We start from the raw sequence: 19,639 nt of genomic DNA, 5'->3' as shown, positions 1-19,639 counted from the left end.
TGGCTGTGGTGAGGGAAGCCTGGGCTTCTCTGCTGAAACTGCTGCCCCAGAGACCAAAACCCAGATAAGTGACAGAAAATGGATGGATGGCAAACACAATGTGTCAACACAAATACCTCTGCCAACTGTTAATAACAGTGGAGGAGGGGTGATGATTTTTTTTTGCTGCCACATGGACTTTGGCACCTTGCGATCATCAAGTCGGCCATTAACTCCTCTGTATACCAAAGTATTCTAGAGTCAAACGTGAGGCCATCTGTCTGACTGCTTACGCTCGGCTGAAACAGAGTCATGCAACAGGGCTATTATTCCAAGCATGCCAGCAAAAAAGAAAAAGAATTGAGGTGTTGGAAAAGTTATTAGCCTTAAAAAAAAAAAAAGAGTTGTGCATAAATAAATGCCTGTAAACATCAATAAGCTAAAGAAGAGTGGCTCCTCTTTACAATAATATTGTGAGAGACTGATAAAGTCATATGGAAAATAACAGTTTTTCAGATTCCTGTAAAAACTAGGGAATGCTTAGTTTTCTTAGCAAGTATGCAGTGTACCTGGTGTACTAATTGAAATTTACTGACAGAAACATCCAAACTGAGACACATCTATAGTTTGATGACATTGTAAAGCAGTGTCGTCGTTGTCTTCATTAGTTTTTTTATGATAAGTCATCAAAAGTAACACAGGGAGAAATGGGGACTTCATCACTTCACATACCAATATATTGTCCATTAATATGATTTTATGTATTTCTGATGCTTCTCTTCTGCTTCTAAAAAGAATAATCAGTCAAAATACAATCTACGACACACAAACATTACTGTTCTTCAGTTGAGGGAGGTAACTCCAGAGCTTATAATTACAACTTTTACAAGGGTTAAGTAGCCTGATTCACTCTATGTGTTGTTTGGAGGATTCTTTTTGGGAGGAGGCGCTCATCTTATTCTCTTTCATTTTAGATTTCAGCTCGCCAGAATGTTTGATGAGTGTTTAACCAACCACAAAGTGACCGTGTCAGTGACATATTGATCTTTCTTCCACTTTGTGTGTTGCTATAGCAGCAGCAAAGCAAAGTCCAGCTGTGCTTTGATCATGCAATACAGCATATCCCCAGGATGTCTTACACTGGTTTTAAATTTCTCTCTGACACTAATAATCTTGGCTGTTTTACATTCCAACAACATACAAGAAACACAGTTGTATTTAATCCTAAAACAGTCTTGGAGGTGTGATCACTCAGCTCATTAGTTGTGGCATCATTAGTACAACCATGTGTCACTAAGGTGACCAACAGAAATTAACAGAAATTCGGGGTTATCTTATCATGCCGACTCCAACTGTCGAACAGAGCAAGCATGAGTCAGACACACTTCCGCAGCCTGTCCCAGACCCTTTTTTCCTTTGCTATTGCCCTGTCACCACACCTCCCACACCCTAACCTCCCTCCCACTTATGGATTTATCTTCCCAGTATGAATCCCCAGTCACTTTGGAGTGGAGCCTTTTTCTATAAAGGGCGATTAGCATCAGAGCTCAAACTTTTCTACCAAGTTAGTAACTTTCTCCATCTGCAGACATGTGCACTGGAAAATGTTCCCGCTGCATTGCTATTACTCTGTACCCACTAGTAGTCATATCTATCATCTGTAACATCGTGCTGTTCTTCCCTGATGGGGACGTCACTTATGCCAAAGACGGACATATTACCGAGGAGGTGAAATACATGGGGGGACTCATTGGAGGGGGCGTAATGGTGAGTGGTCCTCTGTTTTTCAGTGTTTTACTAAAGGATAGAGCTGATTTCTTTTATGAAAATTTGGAGTCTCAGAAAAAAATATACACTTACATATACAGTCTAAAACTGTGCGCATATCTAAATTGAATCCATGCGCTTTCTGAGAATTTGTTTAGTGTTTAAAGATTTGTTTCAGTGTGTTTGACACTCGCATGAGAATCATCTAAACTGGGCGTGAGCAGGGTGAAAAAGTCAGAATTCATTGGTGCGAACTGTTTCTTAAAACATGAATGAAGGCTCATGTTTACATGTTTACAGAGTCTTTTATTCCACTAACGACAGACTGAATATTATGTCCTATCACCTCCTTTGTCCTCCTACAGGTGTTGCTACCAGCACTGTACATTCATTTAACTGGTAAAGAGGGTTGCTGTGGAAATCGCTGTGGGGTGAGTCAGACATGAGCACAGTAAGATGCTTCAGGTTAGACAGGCTTGATTAAGTTTAATGATTAACACATTAAATGTAAAGCATCAATATGCATATACACACACATCTCGACTGAAAGGAGATTTGAATCCTGTAAATGTCAGGAAAAGTGTTTGGACTTTCACTCTTACTGCAACTTATGTGGATCATTCCTGGGATTTGGTACTGTTTGAGTCACTGTGACTAAAATAATGTATTTTGTATAAAAATGAGTCAATGCTACAGCTGCAGCAACTCATTTGTAATAAGTCATTTGAATAACTCGATCATAAAAACATGTTTCTAGCATCCAAAACAGGAGCGCTTTTTTTTTGTAATCGCCATAAAACCTCTACTGGGTCAATAAAACTTGATGTAGGGCTGTTAGGTTGGATATTTAATTATTATTAACATTAATTATTAACATCTACACCATCATAACATCTTATTTTAAGCAGCACAAAATTTTGCATCAAACCACAGGGCAAAGTTCACAATGCTGACATGCTCACTTTTGTTCAGAACAACAACCACACGCTCCTTTAAAGGTGTACAGACACAAACTCACTCATTCACATAAACATTCAGATTAAAAAAAGGAAAGGCACAAAAATAAATACACATGAACACACACACACAAAATCTACTTCATCAGGCGATACAACACTATCAGACCTTTTTTTTTTGCCTCCTATTAATGTAAGAAAGCCTTTCAAGAAGACACATTATAGGTCATTTTACTTTATGGCCTAGTTTAAATTGTAAGTATACCTTATTTTATTTTACTTTACTATACTTGAGATCATTTAATTATTTTTGCATTAAGAAATGTTTTTCTTGACAAATTTCTTTAAAAAAAATTAAATGTGAATACTATGGGAGGGTTTAATTTTTTATTTTGTATTTATTTAAATTATTAAAAATGTTGCAATTTCTAAAATGGAAAATGAGCAGTTCATTTTAAGATGCCTCTGTTTTCTCTTTTGAATATTTATTATTGCTCATTAATAAGACAAAAGTATTTCTTATCCAATTACACTTAATAAATAAATAAATATATTGATGGAATTATAGATAAAATATTCAATTGCTAAAATAATTGATAGCTGCAGCCCTTCTCAATACATATGTCTCAAAGCTTCTCTTACATTATTCACCCCCCTCTACCGCATAATACAATAATATGAATCCCAAATTACCTATTTTTTTTTACAATGATCACTGATGATTTTATTACAAGTATCCTAAAAAAGCCATGACCCGAATCATCTGTGTTCAAGTTTCATTACCCATGTAAATTAGAAAAGTCTTATATAAGTTGACATTTTTCATTTCTGTTGCTTTGCCTTACTTATAATAATCTACACCCAATGTTGTTTTTCTCTTATTATAAATTATATTTTATCATTTTATATTTGTAACGCTGAAAATCTTAACAAGTTGTGTCTCTGAATTCCCTGCAGCCTCCCTTATGCATATGCAGATATTTACTTAACATAATATGTTTATTTCATTTAAAGATTATTATATGTACACTTTTGGTACCAAACCCAGTAGTAATAGTCCATATACAACCTGTTTAAATGGAAATAGCTGAAGTGAAAAGATACAATTTCACTTCATGAAATTAAAAATGTTCTTTATTTTTGTCATTGCTAAGACTGTGAAAACAAATTAAAACTGCAAGTTCTCACTGGTTTGGTACAGGATATCTTACCTGTGTTTTAAATTAACTAAATGAAATAAAACAATATTACAAATATCTCAATGGATTGTTAAATAGAGTAAATAGACAAAAAGGAAAAATCGGAACACTGGATCAAATTTATTTTTATTATAAAAGATATTTATTGAAACTACATCATATTTCAAAATGCATAATACCTTTTCTTTGATAATACTTTGTGTTAATAAACACACTCTTTAAATATATTTGCAGAGTAAAGTCATAGACATTTAAGCTCTCAGAAAATTGATTGTACATTGAAAAAACTTATAGATGTGATATTTGACGCACATCAAGTGTGGAGAATTGTTATATCATAATATCCTGAGGCTGACCAGTGTATTTTTCTAATATTTTAACAAGTCCAGTTTCAGCTGAGCTACTTTTTATATGATCTTACTGTCTTGACACTGAATGGACTGATCCATATAATTCAATTCAGTTTTATTTATATAGCGCCAAATCACAACAACAGTCGCCTCAAGGCCCTTTATATTGTAAGGTAGACCCTACAACAACACACACACAGAAAAACCCAACAGGGAAAAACTCCCTTTTAACAGGAAGAAACCTCCGGCAGAGCGAGGCTCAGGGAGGAGTGGCCATCTTCTGCAACTGGTTGAGAGATTTTAATATTATAATAGACTAACAGATTTTATTAATAGATTTTAATAAAATCCAAACTTAAAGTTGTTTCTAAAGTTAAGCTACGATTACACTGTGAAATGTGAGTCTGCTACAGAAATTAAAAAGGTGACCTAACATAGCACCAACCAGTAGCACCTGAGTTAGCTTGCTCTCTGGGTAATATTTACATTTAAGGGAAACAGTGTTGTATTTTCTATATATTCATTTTGTTTTCTTTGCACGTTAAAAACAAGTGAAAAAGCCTTTGTCATCTGCCTTGTTACAAGCTTCTTCTTTTTTTTTTGATAATTTTGACTATATTATTTTTAATCTGGATAGATTACAAGTGTAGCATTCATTTCATTAAATTTTTTAGCAATAAATATTAATTGAAAACGTTTTTGATCACTAGTTTTGTTCCGTTCACGAACATGGACATCTATACAACTTATGTATTTATACGATTACTATCACTGTGACCTGAAGGAGAGGTCAGAGGTCAAACATGAAATATTTTAAATCTTTATACTGTATTTTCTATATGCTGACAATACACAGCACAATTGTAAGAATGGTGGTTTCTAAATTATAAAGTTTTCCCCTAATTTTCAGCCAATAAAACATTAAGTAGACCTTGAAGTCCTTAAAGTCAAATTTTAATGGATTGCTAACGTGACCTGACGCTAAATAAAGTTTTATCAGAATTCATTCCAAACCTTTTAAGGTATCATGTTTACATACAGAGTGAAATAAACACTAGCAAAACAAACTGTGGAGGGAGTAACAGACCTGTTTTAGTATGTTTGGTTTGGCTTGTAGTTAATCTTGATAAATCTACAGTTTATGGGAAAAGCAAACACTGAAAGAAAAATGTCACCAGATGCTTAGTGAGCACCTACAACTACCTGTTTTATTTATCAACAGGATGGAAAAAAATGTGTCTTTAAACTGTATCATGATTGCATTTGACCTTTATCATTTACTCTCTCTGCAGATGTTCTTATCAATTGCATTTGCTGCAGTGGGTGTTGCTGGGGGCCTGTACAGTATAATTGTTGCAGTACTTGGTTTGCAGAATGGGCCTCTCTGCAAAACCGGACTGGTCTGGACAACGCCTTTTAAAGAACTCACAGGGTAAAGCACAGGGGTGACTTCCTCGTGACACATTTCATACGTTTCTCAACTCTTAGTCATTTATAAATCTCCTCTCTTGCACAGTGACAACAACTACCTGACGAACAAGACATTATGGAGCTTATGCACAGAGCCTAAGAACATTGTGGAGTTCAACCTTGGACTGTTCGGCACTCTGCTGGCCACAAGCTGCCTGCAGGTGATCCTCTGTGCCATACAGATGATCAACGGGCTCTTTGGCTGTCTGTGTGGAACCTGCAATAAGGAAGCTCAGATCGCCTAAAAAATGTATAAATTAAAAAAAAGTTAAAAATTATTTACTTCTCAGATTTATGTAGAGACAATCCAGACTTCACCTCTCCTCTCTGGATTATTGTGTGGTTATTTTTTTATGTATTCTTTAATTCACATAAACAGAGTTCCTGACAGTTGGTGGGCGCCCCCTGCTGGATGAATGACGATAAACTTCATGTCTGCATCTGCATAAAACATTCTCTTTGAAGTTGCACTGTTTAACAAAATAACTTTTTATGTATTTAATGCTTCATATATTAACAGAAAACTTAAAATTATTGTTGTGCGTTTTAATATTTAACAGCAGAAATGATTTACACCAATTAGATGGCCAGTTTTAGATAAACTGGTTTAAAATGCTGCAGCTACAGTTATCATACTGCATTTTGTTGTATGTGACGTTTGAATAATTGTGCTTTACAGTCAAAGTAATAAAGTAATTACAGTCAAAGGAAAATAAAATAAATCTTACTTTTAATGTAAGCTGCATTAGTACAATAAATATCAAGTTTGATGTACAAACAGTTCTCCATCTTTTGTTAGCATTTCCAGGATAAAATATCTGCACTTCTGAATAAAACTGAAGAGAACAGGATTGAGAATTCTGAACTGCAAACTCAGCATTGAAAGGGGAAATAACATGGGAAATGGCACATAATCAGTCAAATGTTACACAAGAAAAAAAAAGATTAATGCTGGGTCTCAACATACTGAAGAGTCACAGCACGGAGTGGAGTACAGAACCACGACAAAGAAAAATCAGCCTATGATTTAAAACATATCGATGTTCCCTTTGAAAGCAGCAGAGTTTATGAGCAGAACCACCCACACAGACAAACCCAGGTGAGATCCCAAATTAAGGTGTCCACATAGCTGCCAATGATTCTATAATGAGTTAATACAATTTAAAAATAGTTAATAAAATTTAATAAAATGGCATATGCCACTTTACTATCTTTAACATAGTCATATTAAGTTTTGCTCTAAATATAATCTCAAAACCTAAAGGAGCTGTTTTATTCATGTCTCTGCACAACTTGAAGAGACAGGAATGTATTTGTGCCTTCAAGTAGTGCATGTGGAGTGTATAAGAGCCCCAAGTGTTGCTTGTATGACCACAGGGGGCTTTCACAACAACTCTCCTCTTTAACTGGGTAACCGATCCCATGTGAAAGAATCGTTACATGTGACGATGACCTTGTTGAGGTAGAGGTAAAATAATAAACGGAAGAGAAAACTGGCAGTTCCTTGTAAAGAGGCTGTTTGCTCAATACTGTGCTATACTTAGACATTTTATTAGGTACACCTTGCTAGTAAAATCCCAGCAGATCAGCAGTTTCTGAAATACTCCAACAACCGCGCCGTGTTCACACTTACCAAAAATCATGCGTCTTCTGATGCGCAGTTTGAACTATGAATGTGATTCGCTGGGCACGATCTGATATTGTCGTGTTGGTGTTGTTCCCAGATCATCATACTAAATGTTGTTCCAGGATCAACATTGCAAGTGACCAATCGGAATGTTGTGACGTCATACTTTTGCGACTTCGGGAAAAACCGCCGTAAAACAAAAAACTGTACTTAAACTGTCCTCCGATCAATGGACCCTGACCCTAACCTTTTAATAAACGGTAAGCAGAACTGATATTGTCCTTGCAACATTGGAATTTCATAAATGCACGAATGGCTTGGCGCGCAAAACAATAACGTCACAACAATGTGATTGGTCACTTGCAATGTTGAACCTGGAACAACATTTTCATGATGATCTGGGAACAACACCAACACGACGATATCAGATCATCCGATTGGCTGGTTAATGAGCAGCAGAACAGGTGTACCTAACAAAGTGGCCGAAGTATTAAAAAACTAAAACTAAAAATTCTTCTATGTAAGAACCAGAGTAATACTGTGATGCAAACGCTGCGTCAAAAGCGAGTTGCTTCAGTCTCAAAGGAGATGGAGTGTGGCAGTTTTCAGAGCCCATGTATAAGGTCACATGGTTATAATATTTCACTTTCAGTTCGCCGTTTCTTCATTTGTGTTAAGGATGTGGACCGTTTTAGCTGTCAAACTGCCTCATCATGAGCTTCCGGCTGGCCTCGTAACCCAGAAACAGAGCTCCATTAGCAGGGAAGGTGCGGATCATGGTGGGAGTAAGACCAGAGTAGAGCGCCCTCACACCTAAACACAAGAAACAGCTGAGCTTACAGTCTGAAAGCTGAAACTGCTGAAAGCTTTAGTCTTTTACACCAAGACTGCTTTTCTAAACATGTTATGGAAAATACTATAAAACCCTTCATCTGCTTACCTTCAGTGCGAGTGATGGTCATGAAGGTCTTGAAAAAGCCCGCCTGTTTGCCCGTCATAGACATGACTTGAATACGAGATTTGACGCAATCCATAGGGTAGACCACCAGCCACAGACACGCCCCTCCAAAACCGCCGCTGAACACAATTGGAGCCACACCTTCAAGACACACAGCATGTTAAATATTAAAGTTCCTGACAGTACAATAAAAAAAACCAGAATGCTTGCTTTGAAGGGCTGCCAGGAGAAAACGTGCTCTATCTAAAAAGATCATAGGTTATCAAAAATGCATCTGAATGAACTACGTCTGGACCAATAGGAGGAGACCAAAGTCGACCAACGTCATAACAACCGTCAAGCACGGTGGAGGAGGGGTGATGATTTGGGCTTAATATACCGCCATATGACCTAGGTAGGTTGCAGTCATTAAGTCAACCATTAACTCCTCTGTATATGAAAATATTATAGATTCAAATGCGAAGCAACCGAGTCATGTAACAGGACTGTTTTTCCAAGCATGCCAGCAAATGTACAAGAGAAAGCTGAAAAAGAAAAGGTTATTCCAGCAGCCACAGTCAAATGCATGCAGCCTACTCTGTTTGACTTGCAATACCTTTAACATGCATGCACCAAGCAGGTATGCAGTTTACATGGTGCACTAATGGAAATGTACTGACAGAAATATCCTAACAAAGACATATTTGTTGTTTGATGACATTGAAAGTAGGGTAGTAGTTCGCTTCATCACTTCCGGCAATATATCGAAGGTGACATAGGCAGAAATCTCGTTCACAGATGTGGACTGTATTCAAATTTTCTTCACTTCACAAGTCAAATAAGCACATTATATTATAAGAAGTAACATTTAATAACATGTAAGTTAATAAAGTATATAACTTGTGTCTACTCTTTTTTTCACTTTATTTAACATCCACATTTTACCAGAACACCTTTTAATAACACAGGGAAACATTTATAGCAGTACCTATGTCATCCTTGCCACATTTCATGTAGTCTGCAAAAGTTGTGCGGCAGAGTTCGTAGGCACCGAAGAAGCAGAAGTAACCGGGGACCTCTCTGGCTATAGTGGTGGTCAGACCCTGGAAGAAGCCCAGTGGTCCCTCATTCCTTATGATGAATCTCACCACTGACCACACAGTGCTTCAGACAGAGCAGAGGGAACGGTTGCTCAGTACACGAGACACGAAAATAGCTTTTTAGTAGATGAATATTTAAAAACAACTGCTCATTAACAAACTGCGCTTGAGAAACACCCGCCCTACTGTTAGGCTATTTACTTACTTCTGGCTACTGGCAATCTTGCCTGATGATGCCATTTCATGCATGGCTTGTAGTCGGCACTTGACAAGCTCAGTGGGGCAGAGCACTAGCGATGAGAAGATGGACGCTACTGAGCCAGCACAAGCTTTCTGCACGTCACTAACAAAGACAGAAAGACCAGCAGGCGGTTAGAGAGCAGACACACACAAACTCAGTGCAGGCTTTGTGCTAACATAAAGAACAGCTACCTCAGCACAGCCTCGCTGTGCAGGCCGGCTGTGAAGCGGATGACCTGCTGACAGAAGCCGTAACTCATGAAGAGCACGGCGTTCTCGGCGATATTGGCCATCAGCGCCGGACTAGTGCCCTGGTAGAGCCCACGCAGGCCCACTTGTTTGTAGGTAGACATGAAGCAGTGGATGAAACCGCGGTACAGCTTAGGAAAGGTCTGCATTTTGACCTTTACTGTGTCTAGAGGCTGCCCGCTGAAGACGCACGCAGCTCCCCCTAGGGAGGACGAAAGTACAAAAACAGTAAATAACAGATGTGAACTAGCACATACAGAGAGTTGCTACAGGAAAGGCAAACTTTTGACAAAAGCCAGCCAATATGTGCCGTGAAGAGATTAGTATCATAGCGGGCTCGGGCGAGAAACAGAAACACTGAAACAAATGAGCCAGAAAAAGATAGGAGTCATCAAAACATCCTTCCGTCTGACATAGGTGGTGAGGTTTTGTCAGCACTAAAAAGCAACAGGATTACTTTATAGATATTAAAGAGTGCATGTGCACATGTTTATGTTGGCTACTGTAGAAAGAGTTTTAAGTGACAGGCTACTGCATTTACCTGTGGCTCCTGCAGAGAGATCAATGATGGCCTGGACTACTGGATGTGGAGCCATGGTAGTTCAGAAAAGGTCTCCCCTCCTCTCAGCTACCTGGGAAAAAATAGAAACCTATAAATGGTGTGTTTTAGTAAAAAATATAATCAGTTCATTGTTCAATGTTCCCCTGATACTGTAAATATGTGTGGATTAGATCCCCCAGAGAGAAAAGAGCAGCTGGGTTCATTACTAGTACACTAAATTAGTTGCAATTTCAACCAGAACTGCTCAAAATGTGAAAATAAATAAAATGTGAAGACGCTGGTAGATCTTTCTATGAGCTTTCGTGTTAAAAATAGGGCACACATGATCCGATTTTGCACTTTGGGGTGTAAAATAAAACTTTTTTCCCCCCAAAACTCCTATACAGCTATAAAGATGCATATCTGACGTTATGTTTAAAAGGTAAAATCCTTCTCAAAGTCCTTCTGTTTGTGTGTGGTTATAAAGCACCTGTGATTTGAAAAACTCATTGCCAAAACAGTCAAACAGTACTCTCTTCTACCAAGCCAGCTAACAATATTTATGCATTGATTTAACATCTTTTACACCTGGGACATAAAACAATGCAAAGTGAAAGAAATATTCAGTTTGTCTGTAGACTGTTAGGCGATATCAAGCAGTAAAACAAAGCCCATAATTGCACAACTGCAAACTTCAGTGCTACATAGGCATTCCTTTTCTAAACTCCAAATGATATTCTTCTCCACGCTGTGCGCATGTACTTTATCCCTCCTTCACTACGTCCACGAGTTTCCTCTAAGGTCTTCTTTCCTTCCCGCTTGGTTACTCTATATTCAACATCCTTTGTCTGGCATGTCCTTGGAACACATCCAAATCATTTCAACCTTGTCCCACTAACTTTATTTAATTTACTTCTATAATTTGACGACTAGAAGGAAATTGTTGACCACTAGAATCAATGACCAGAAAAGTCAAGGTTAGATTAGCTTGGTTGGTTTGCCACGGTTCACTGGCACCAAAAGTGTCCCGCTTGGGTTGCAGCTCTCTTACAGCACTGCCATCCCTTCTGCATTTGAGTTAGAGTTAAAACATAGTGCTTGTTCAACAAAATCATTACGTTTGAATTAAGAAAAGCGCTAAAAAGTGGATCCTGTGGAGAGGAAAAGCAGACTTTACCTGCGGTTTACCAAAAGCAAGTTCAGTCCTGTCTTTTAAGCCTTGTGTGGTCTCGATGCGTGCCCATCTAAAACCTCAGAGCGCATTTATAACTAAAGTGTGGTTCACAGCTGCCCTCTCTGCTACTAAACTATCTATTCCCACTTTTAAGGACACGGTGGTGACCCTTCCCCAGCTCATGAAACATGGCTCCAACGTTACTGTCATTGGCCTATCTCAGCTCACACGTCACCAGCAGAGGCCGGTAAATGTTATTTTTGTGGCATAAATTAAACATCTGTTTTCCCCCGCTTCTTTAAAACAAAATGACACATGTATGTGTATGCCACGGGTAGAGCCAAAAGTTCAACAGGTATGAGAGATAACTTAGGTTGTTAACATCAATAAAATCCAACACGCTGAAATTATCAAAAGAAACTTACTGCTTTGATGACCTTACAGCGTGGGTTCACTCTGAGAGCTGAACAGATAGACGGAGTACGGTAAGAATACAAACCTTACTGGAAAGCTTCGAGGTAAACTCTGTAGGTGAGGTTAACTTGGGAGTCTATGTGTCAGACATACGTTAATTCAGGGAGCTGCTAACCAAAGCTAACATCATGCTAATTTACTCCAGCAGGCCACCGTTCAACGTTGATCTTATTGCTATCTCATTTGCAGCGCCTGTCCTCACTGTCTGCACTATGGTCAATGAATTGCCCATCAACGATCCTGGGAGGTGATGAGGAGAGTACAGAGGTTGCGTCATTGGAGGAGAAAATGAAAAGTTGAGAGCACTCTCTCTGCTCTAAATTCCAGGGACGAAAATTGCCGTCACCCAACGACTCTGCTCAAAAAATTAGCTGTCTTACTAAGCAGAATTTGCAAATGCTGTAATGTAATTGGATTTTTAAAAAATGACATTGTAGCGTTACATGGTTATTATATAGTCGTAAATGTTAAATAGATGTCAAGATGCAGAAGCCGTCAGCGATACTTAGTGGTCCTCTTAGTTTTCTCGGAATCTTTGACACGGAGCCGCATGGCACAAGAAGAACCGGTAAAGCTTCCGGTTCACATGCTTTCGTGTTTTTCAAAATAAACTTAAACACCCCATCGAGTTGCTGAGTATTGAAGACATTGTTTTTTGGCTTTATTTCTGTATATGATGAAATTATTTTTGTATTATTATTTTTGTATACGAAAAATATTAAAACATCCATCAGTTCTCCGTATTTTTCTTCCAGTGAGCCAGAGTTTCTTGTATTTTTGGAATGGTTCTTGAGCAATACTTCAGCAGGCTTTCTCAAGGTCTGTCAAAGTTTTGTTTTCAAGCAAGCAAAGGCAAAAAGGGATAAACCAGTGTTGTGTAACAGCCAACTTAGGAAATAACCGATTTGAATTTGTTTCTTTAGGTACTTTGATACTTGCAGACTGTCAGTTAAAAGTATCATTTGTTCTCCTTTCATTAGTTGTATGAAGTTGTGTGCATTTGATAGATAGATAGATAGATAGATAGATAGATAGATAGATAGATAGATAGATAGATAGATAGATAGATAGATAGATAGATAGATTTAAAAAAAATAATGTCATTAAGGTGAAACAATCCACCTAGACCTGACCTCTGGCCATTCTGTTTGCTGTTCACTGAAGCCTTATCAGAAAGGGTGTCTGTCAAGAAGCAATTTTTAATGAATGGAAACAGGGGGAAAAGGCTGAGGTGTGTCAAATTACACAAGAACTGTACTGAAAATCTGTGACAACATGTCCAATGGAGTGATTAATTAAAATTTCAATATGAAGGAGGTCATGAGAGGAGTACAACAGTACCACCATCTGGGAAATGTCTCACCGGCAACAGCTTGATTCTCCAGCTTAATAATGATTCCAAACACAATGCCAATGAAGGAAAAGTATACCTGGATAGAAAAATACAATAACACACGATCAGTCACTATCGGTCAGTCAGCCATACCAAATATTGACTTGCAAGCTTGATAGAATTGTGCAAACTCTCATACTGCATTTCCACGCGTGTTTCAATGTGTCAGTAAGTCGCTGGTAACTATTGTACCTATTGTAACGCTGCCCCATTTTCCTAGCAAAATATAAAGAAATAAATGGTGGGCTTTTATGCACAGAATTTTATATCTGTGGGAAAAAAAATCTTTAAAATCAGCACGACTGATTATTATTCCATGGACTCTGCTACAAGTGGTGATTTTTCCATTCTCATCAAACAACACATTTGCAGCCTTGTGTCCTTCCTTAGCCACTGGCAGTCAGATCTTGAAATCGAGTCAATACAAAGTCCTCGGATAAGATATCATTTACTTTAACAATGGCTTTAACAGCCTATGAGTAACAAGCATGCAGATGAAGTAGGTAACTTACATCCTCTCACAGTGCACACCAGATCCCAAATGGTCACAGCGTCCTTTAAATGAAGTTACATAACTCAAGATAGCTGTGTATCAAAGTAACAACCAGAAGAGAGAATTTGTTTCATTTCATGATGAATAGGCTAACTTTTGCACTTTTGCTTGTTACTCAACCTTCCAAACTCCAACTAGAAGTCACTGTACACTTTTCTTTTTGCAAGTAAGAAATAAATCTCCCACACCATGTTAGAGATTCAGAAAACCATCTAGCAGAGAAAAACACTTTTGGCTACAAAAGAATCGCACAGAAAATCAGAACAAAGAATGTCTCAGAACACTGTGTTCTTAATCACAGCTGCTCTCGTAGATCTGGGCTCTCCACAGGACAAGACTCAGCTGTCCATCTGTATCTAAAGGATAAAGGTCACTCTTTCGAGGATGTCAATGTTCACATTTTGGACAGAGAGGACAGATGGTTTGAAAGAGGAGTGAAAGAAGTCATCTATGTCAACTGTGAGCGACCATCTTTGAACAGAGGCGGTGGTTTACGACACCAACTGTCTGCCATCTATAATCCAGTTTTGAGTTCCCTCCCCAGACGCCTTAACGCCCACTCACATCCTGGGCCATCTGACCTCTGGAATTCGCATGATAAGGTGGGGCCAGGTTTCACAAAGAGCTCACCCGAAACTCTGGCTGATTGGGACCCACATCCAGTTTCACACCTTGGCTCAGGCGATTAGAGGATCATCAGGGGGCCCTTTTGTCCCTCTGTGGGGGGATACTCCCACTAGGTTTAAATCTGGGACTCTCCACCATTTGACCTTAGAACTGAAGAAGCTTCTTGGATGAGAGGTGAAACGTCTTCAAGCAACTTAAAGAAGTCCAGATGCTTTTCTTTGCAAGCTCCTTTGACTACAATGACCTGGATGACTGAGAACCTTCACAGACACATCTGGGCTCTTAACTCTATAATTGCCTTATGCCTGTTGTATCATTAGAGGAGTCCCATCCCTTCCCCAAGCATAACATTACAAAGTCTCCATTAAACACAAGCTTGCAATGAATTGTATTGTTTAAACCTCATCTGTAGCTCAGGGGTTGAAGTGAGCCGGCACGCCTTCAATTAATGAGCATTGAAGTCTGATAAGCAGATTAATGTTGATGAAGTATTACTGACGAATTAGCTCATTTGTCGTATGCTGCAGCCTGACGTTGTTTTCTTTCTTTTTTTCAAACAGCTGGACAACCAGGACGAGTATGTACTAATATGTATATTTAACTCTCAGCAACACTTTGTGACAAACATTTGTGATAAAATGCATCTGCTAGCTAAATGCCTGCAGGTGTATTTGCCAGGGAGAGAAAAGGAAACGTTGATGTACGACACTGAGAGATGGAGGATGATCTAAGAAAGAGCACGGGAGAGGAAGATGAGAGATTATTTTCAAAGCTAAGAACTGCTCAGTAAGTGCAATTTGATAAACTGGAAACTTTTTAAATCCCACATTTGATTTGTATATGATGATGCTGAATTACATTTGTGGCTATTTAAAGGTTCCTATGTATATAATTATATAATGTAATGTGTTTTCCTAGTCTTACTGACCACTCAAAGCATTTTAAACTATAAGTCACACATTTTAACCATACATTCTTACACAGCACTTGATGCTATTAACCTCACATCCATGGCCATTTTCAATTCACAAATTAGGCTAACATGTATGTTTTGGGGCTGTAAAAAGAAGTCCACACAGGTACAAGGAGAACATGCCAACTCCACACAGAAGGCCTGTAAGCTGCAAGGTGGCAGCACTAATATGTTGACCACAAAATGGCACAAAAATACTGGCAACCGTCAGTGCTGCCCCTCAGCCTACCAGCATACACAGCTATAGCATCAGTTTCAAAATCCTGCTTTGCCTTGTTCTGAAGTTATTGCACTTATTGGAAATCCTGTGTGACTTCCCTTTTGAGTTATGTGTTCAAAAGATTTTCAGAGAACTTGACCTTTGACCTTGAAGTTGAGGTCACTGAGATTCAAACTCATCCTAGATTGTTAGAAGATGTACCCACATTGGTATCACATCGCTTTCACAAACTTAGGTGTTCACGCTGCGTGACGACAATACCCCATCAGCCTTTTATGGCTGTTGGGTAAAAAAACAGCTGGCCAATTCAAGTTCTTATCATCATGCGCCCTCTACTGGCTGTTTCATGCTTCTACATCAAACATTAACAACCTGTGGAGCTCTGAGAGAAACTGCAACAAACGATTATTTGCTTTAAGTGGGATTTCCCGTATAAATTAAAAATATGAAATCAACATTTTCTTTATCTCTGTTATATTTTTTCATAAAGGCTAAGGCTCCATGGAGGAACTTTGAACTGATATTTAAGATTTTTGAGATATTTAGCTGTTTATGTGCATTAGCAGTTCCATCAGTCATTTCCCCCTCTTCTTCTTCTTCTTCTTAAGTAAAATAACAGAAAGCACTGCAGTTTCGTTATTTACCTATATGAACTTATTTGGTGCCAAAATGCCATCTGTTTAAACTGAGTCACCCAGGATTAAATACACACACCCTCTGTCCACTGTCTTATCCTTTAAAACTCAGTCTAGACTCAGTTGACCACAACAGCCCGTCAAATTTTGACATTTAACTTCAGACACACAGTCAATAAAAGACACATTTTTCAGATTTTTTCCCATATATCTTTGTTTTTTATCAAAAAAACAAAAAAACATTGACGTTGTCTACATCACAGACAAGAATCATCAATATTCTGTTTTAAACAATTTCGCCATGAACAGAATGAACCCCATGCCCATCCCACCCCTGGAGCAAACTCCTCTATACACAGTATACTTTACATACCTATAGTTCCTGTTCAGCCTTTGTACATTTTACATCATTATCAAAGTAGTATCAATAGATTTAAAATACATACAATACTTTTCCATTGTAATTATAATCGCTATCCTGATTGTACATACAGCATCATTTCCCACACTTAGAGTTCTGTTGAGCAATTTCTGTGCCTCCTTTTCATCAGCATGTTCTTATAAAATATCCAGAAGAGACAACACGAGTCTCCGTAATTCACCAAAACAGAATACTTGGCAGATTTTAGATGATTGGCAGATGAGAAACATTTCGTAACTACCGCTGTGTGTCATGAGAGAGGAATAGTTGCCGCTGACTGCTGCTGATGTAGTTTTGAATACACAAATATTTGCCGCAATCTACAGCTTTTATTTACGTGTTCCTCGGGAACCATTCTCAGACTCCCCGAGGGGCTTTGCCACCAACTGTTGCGTCTGCTCGGACATGAGATTATGAGGTACAGTCAGAGAATCTCGGTAATCCCCAATTAGACGAGCTGTGGTGAAGGAATAACAAAGAGATTATAAAAGATCACCACAACCAAAAGAGTAACACAAGTTATAAAAGTGGAACAAGTCAAACGTATTTGTATGGATTTGTTAAAGTTCTCGGTATTGGCCTAAAACGCTAGAAGTAGTGGGCAGTGCTGAATCGATATATAAATATTTTTTACCACTCAGGATTAAAAACAGACTGATAAGTGGCTGACTGATTTGTAAAAAAAACAACTGATTCAACCTTTGTGTTACCTTGGTGACAGAGGTCCTTAACCGTGCGGGTGAAGCTCACCATTCACACATAAAACTTTGGCACCACAGACGAGTCTGTTACAAAAAAAAGGTCGCACACCTCGAACTAAATATGAAAAAAATGTGAGGAAGACTTTAATTGTTTTTTCTACGCACTGACAATGACAACTGATTAACGGCCAAACACGAGTATTCACAGCCAGGCACTTGTGTCCTTTCAGATGTGAGTCGAGGGCTGGGTCAGTCGGTGAGGAACATCTGGAGGGAGGGCGGTAAACTATGTGGAAGTTTTTACCTACAGGATTAAAACACACGCATTTGTCTTCGCGTCTAACAGCGCGCACGTAGCAGTGTCACAATTATACGCTTAGTGGCAAATCAAAGTTTCTAAATGTGGGAAAATCTACCAGTGTCAAAAATACTACATCAAGAAAGCCATCTTTGTTTGTACCCTGTAAACGCAAGCCAGAGCCCCGGAGAGTGTAGTTACTACGGGCGGGCGGCATTGCAACACAACATAGAGTTGACCCTTTCTTTTTATATCCGCTAACAACACATCCTTATTCAATATTCAGTATCACCACAAAGGCTCTACTTGCCAGTATGGTACTGGATACAGTATGCAAGCAGTCATTAACTATAAATCACACAACCTTCAGAAAAAACTTGCTTATCACAAACCTTGACTGAATTTTAACAACTATTTTCGTTTTTTTTCTTCTTCTTTTTTTGGCCCAATGGCTGATGAAGAAAAGTGATTTATCTTAAGTCACATCTATGATCTTTGAAGAGTTTTTTTTTAAAGACTTTTTTGGCAATTGCTCTGACAGCAGCAGATTACAAATGGAATAAATGAGAAAGTCATGTGTAGGAGCAGGAATGGCACTGTTTCATAGTTTAGACCTCAAGTTTGAGAGAGAAAATAAAGCGTGACAGAGAAGTAGTATTATTCACACCTTCTGGGATCTGAATCCACATCCCCAAAAAATATCTGAACAATACACACGTGTGTTAATACTGTTTTAGCCCAGCAGCCAGCAGGACTGGCTTCACCCTTCATCTCATGATTTCTTTTTTCTTTTTTTGGGGGGGAGGGGTTCAAACCAAGCAGCTGTATTAATTTCTTCCCAGTGTAGAGACAGGGGAAGTTAAATTATAAAAGAGATTAAGTATGAGTTTACATTAAAGTCTCCAGCATGAATAAGTGGCTGGTTGGTGGAGGGCAAGAGTAAAAAGAAAAGGAGAGTTGGGGCAGAAGTGGACACATCCCAATGTGTGAATATGCTAAGATGAAAAAGTGAGCTTTTCCTTTTCTTTCCTTTTTTTTTTTTTAACTTTTTGGTTTTTCTTTTCTCTCTTTTCTTTTTTCTTTTTTGGCCAAACCACAGCTTGATAAAGCCAAACACACGAGCGAGGGTGTGTGCTTACATTGTGGCTGAAGTGTTAGGCACTGCAAAAAAGAGCATGAGATTGTTTTACATGTTTCTGATTCTAAACACAGTAAGGCAATTTGATTATGGTTGAATGACAGCAATGTAAGTTCCCAGCCTTTTCTCTCACGATCAACAAATGCTCAATTTAGACTCAGGCAAGAAATAACACTTGGGGGTTTTTTTTGTTGTTCTTGTTGTTTTTTTCCCATTTTCACAACCCTTCATAAAATTACCTGTGTAAAAACAGCTACAATCAAAAATGAGGCACTTTATAAAATACTATATATATATATATATATATATATATATATATATATATATATATATATATATATATACACACATATATATATATATATATATATATATATATATATATATATATATATATATATATATATATATATCTAGGCTAAATAGTATTAATCAATATATGAATACTGTATATTTTGTATACCATTGTAATGTGTTACTTTATATAAGAGTTGTGTTAACTGTTATGCAAATGAGAAAAAGTACAGCACGTACTATAGTTTCTGTTATTCTATACTATAGTATGCACTATAGTATAATATACAGTTATAGCAGAAAAGCTCAGTTGCAAAAAGTGT

General features: G+C 38.0%; 2 protein-coding genes across 4 annotated transcripts; one reads left to right on the top strand and one right to left on the bottom strand.

Annotated features, from left to right (window-relative positions):
• The first annotated feature begins 1,474 nt into the window (after positions 1-1,474).
• On the top strand, positions 1,475-5,999 carry tm4sf21a (transmembrane 4 L six family member 21a). The gene is made up of 4 exons (XM_006802195.3): positions 1,475-1,746; positions 2,112-2,177; positions 5,544-5,683; positions 5,768-5,999. Exons 1-4 carry the CDS (start codon positions 1,570-1,572, stop codon positions 5,964-5,966), a joined length of 582 nt encoding a protein of 193 aa, XP_006802258.2. The 5' UTR covers positions 1,475-1,569; the 3' UTR covers positions 5,967-5,999.
• Positions 6,000-6,433: 434 nt separating this feature from the next.
• On the bottom strand, positions 6,434-12,558 carry slc25a15b (solute carrier family 25 member 15b). Of its 3 annotated transcripts, none has more exons than XM_035912714.2 (7): positions 12,015-12,558; positions 10,416-10,506; positions 9,818-10,076; positions 9,591-9,728; positions 9,274-9,449; positions 8,289-8,447; positions 6,434-8,161 (listed from the first exon to the last, which is right to left on the bottom strand). In XM_035912714.2, the coding sequence occupies exons 2-7, from the start codon at positions 10,468-10,470 to the stop codon at positions 8,040-8,042; spliced, it is 909 nt and encodes a 302-aa protein (XP_035768607.1). In that variant the 5' UTR covers positions 10,471-10,506; positions 12,015-12,558; the 3' UTR covers positions 6,434-8,039. The 3 variants fall into 3 exon arrangements, with proteins under 3 accessions (XP_035768607.1, XP_006802257.1, XP_006802256.1); XM_006802194.3 differs by having other exon boundaries at positions 12,089-12,557; XM_006802193.3 differs by lacking the exon at positions 12,015-12,558 and adding an exon at positions 11,593-12,001.
• Between the last annotated feature and the right edge of the window lie 7,081 nt (positions 12,559-19,639).

Source organism: Neolamprologus brichardi, chromosome 10, assembly GCF_056152115.1.
Source record: "Neolamprologus brichardi isolate AB-2024 chromosome 10, ASM5615211v1, whole genome shotgun sequence".
Classification (NCBI taxonomy): domain Eukaryota; kingdom Metazoa; phylum Chordata; class Actinopteri; order Cichliformes; family Cichlidae; genus Neolamprologus; species Neolamprologus brichardi.
Note: the sequence above shows the minus strand (reverse complement) of the source record. Positions and strands in the feature narration are given on the sequence as shown.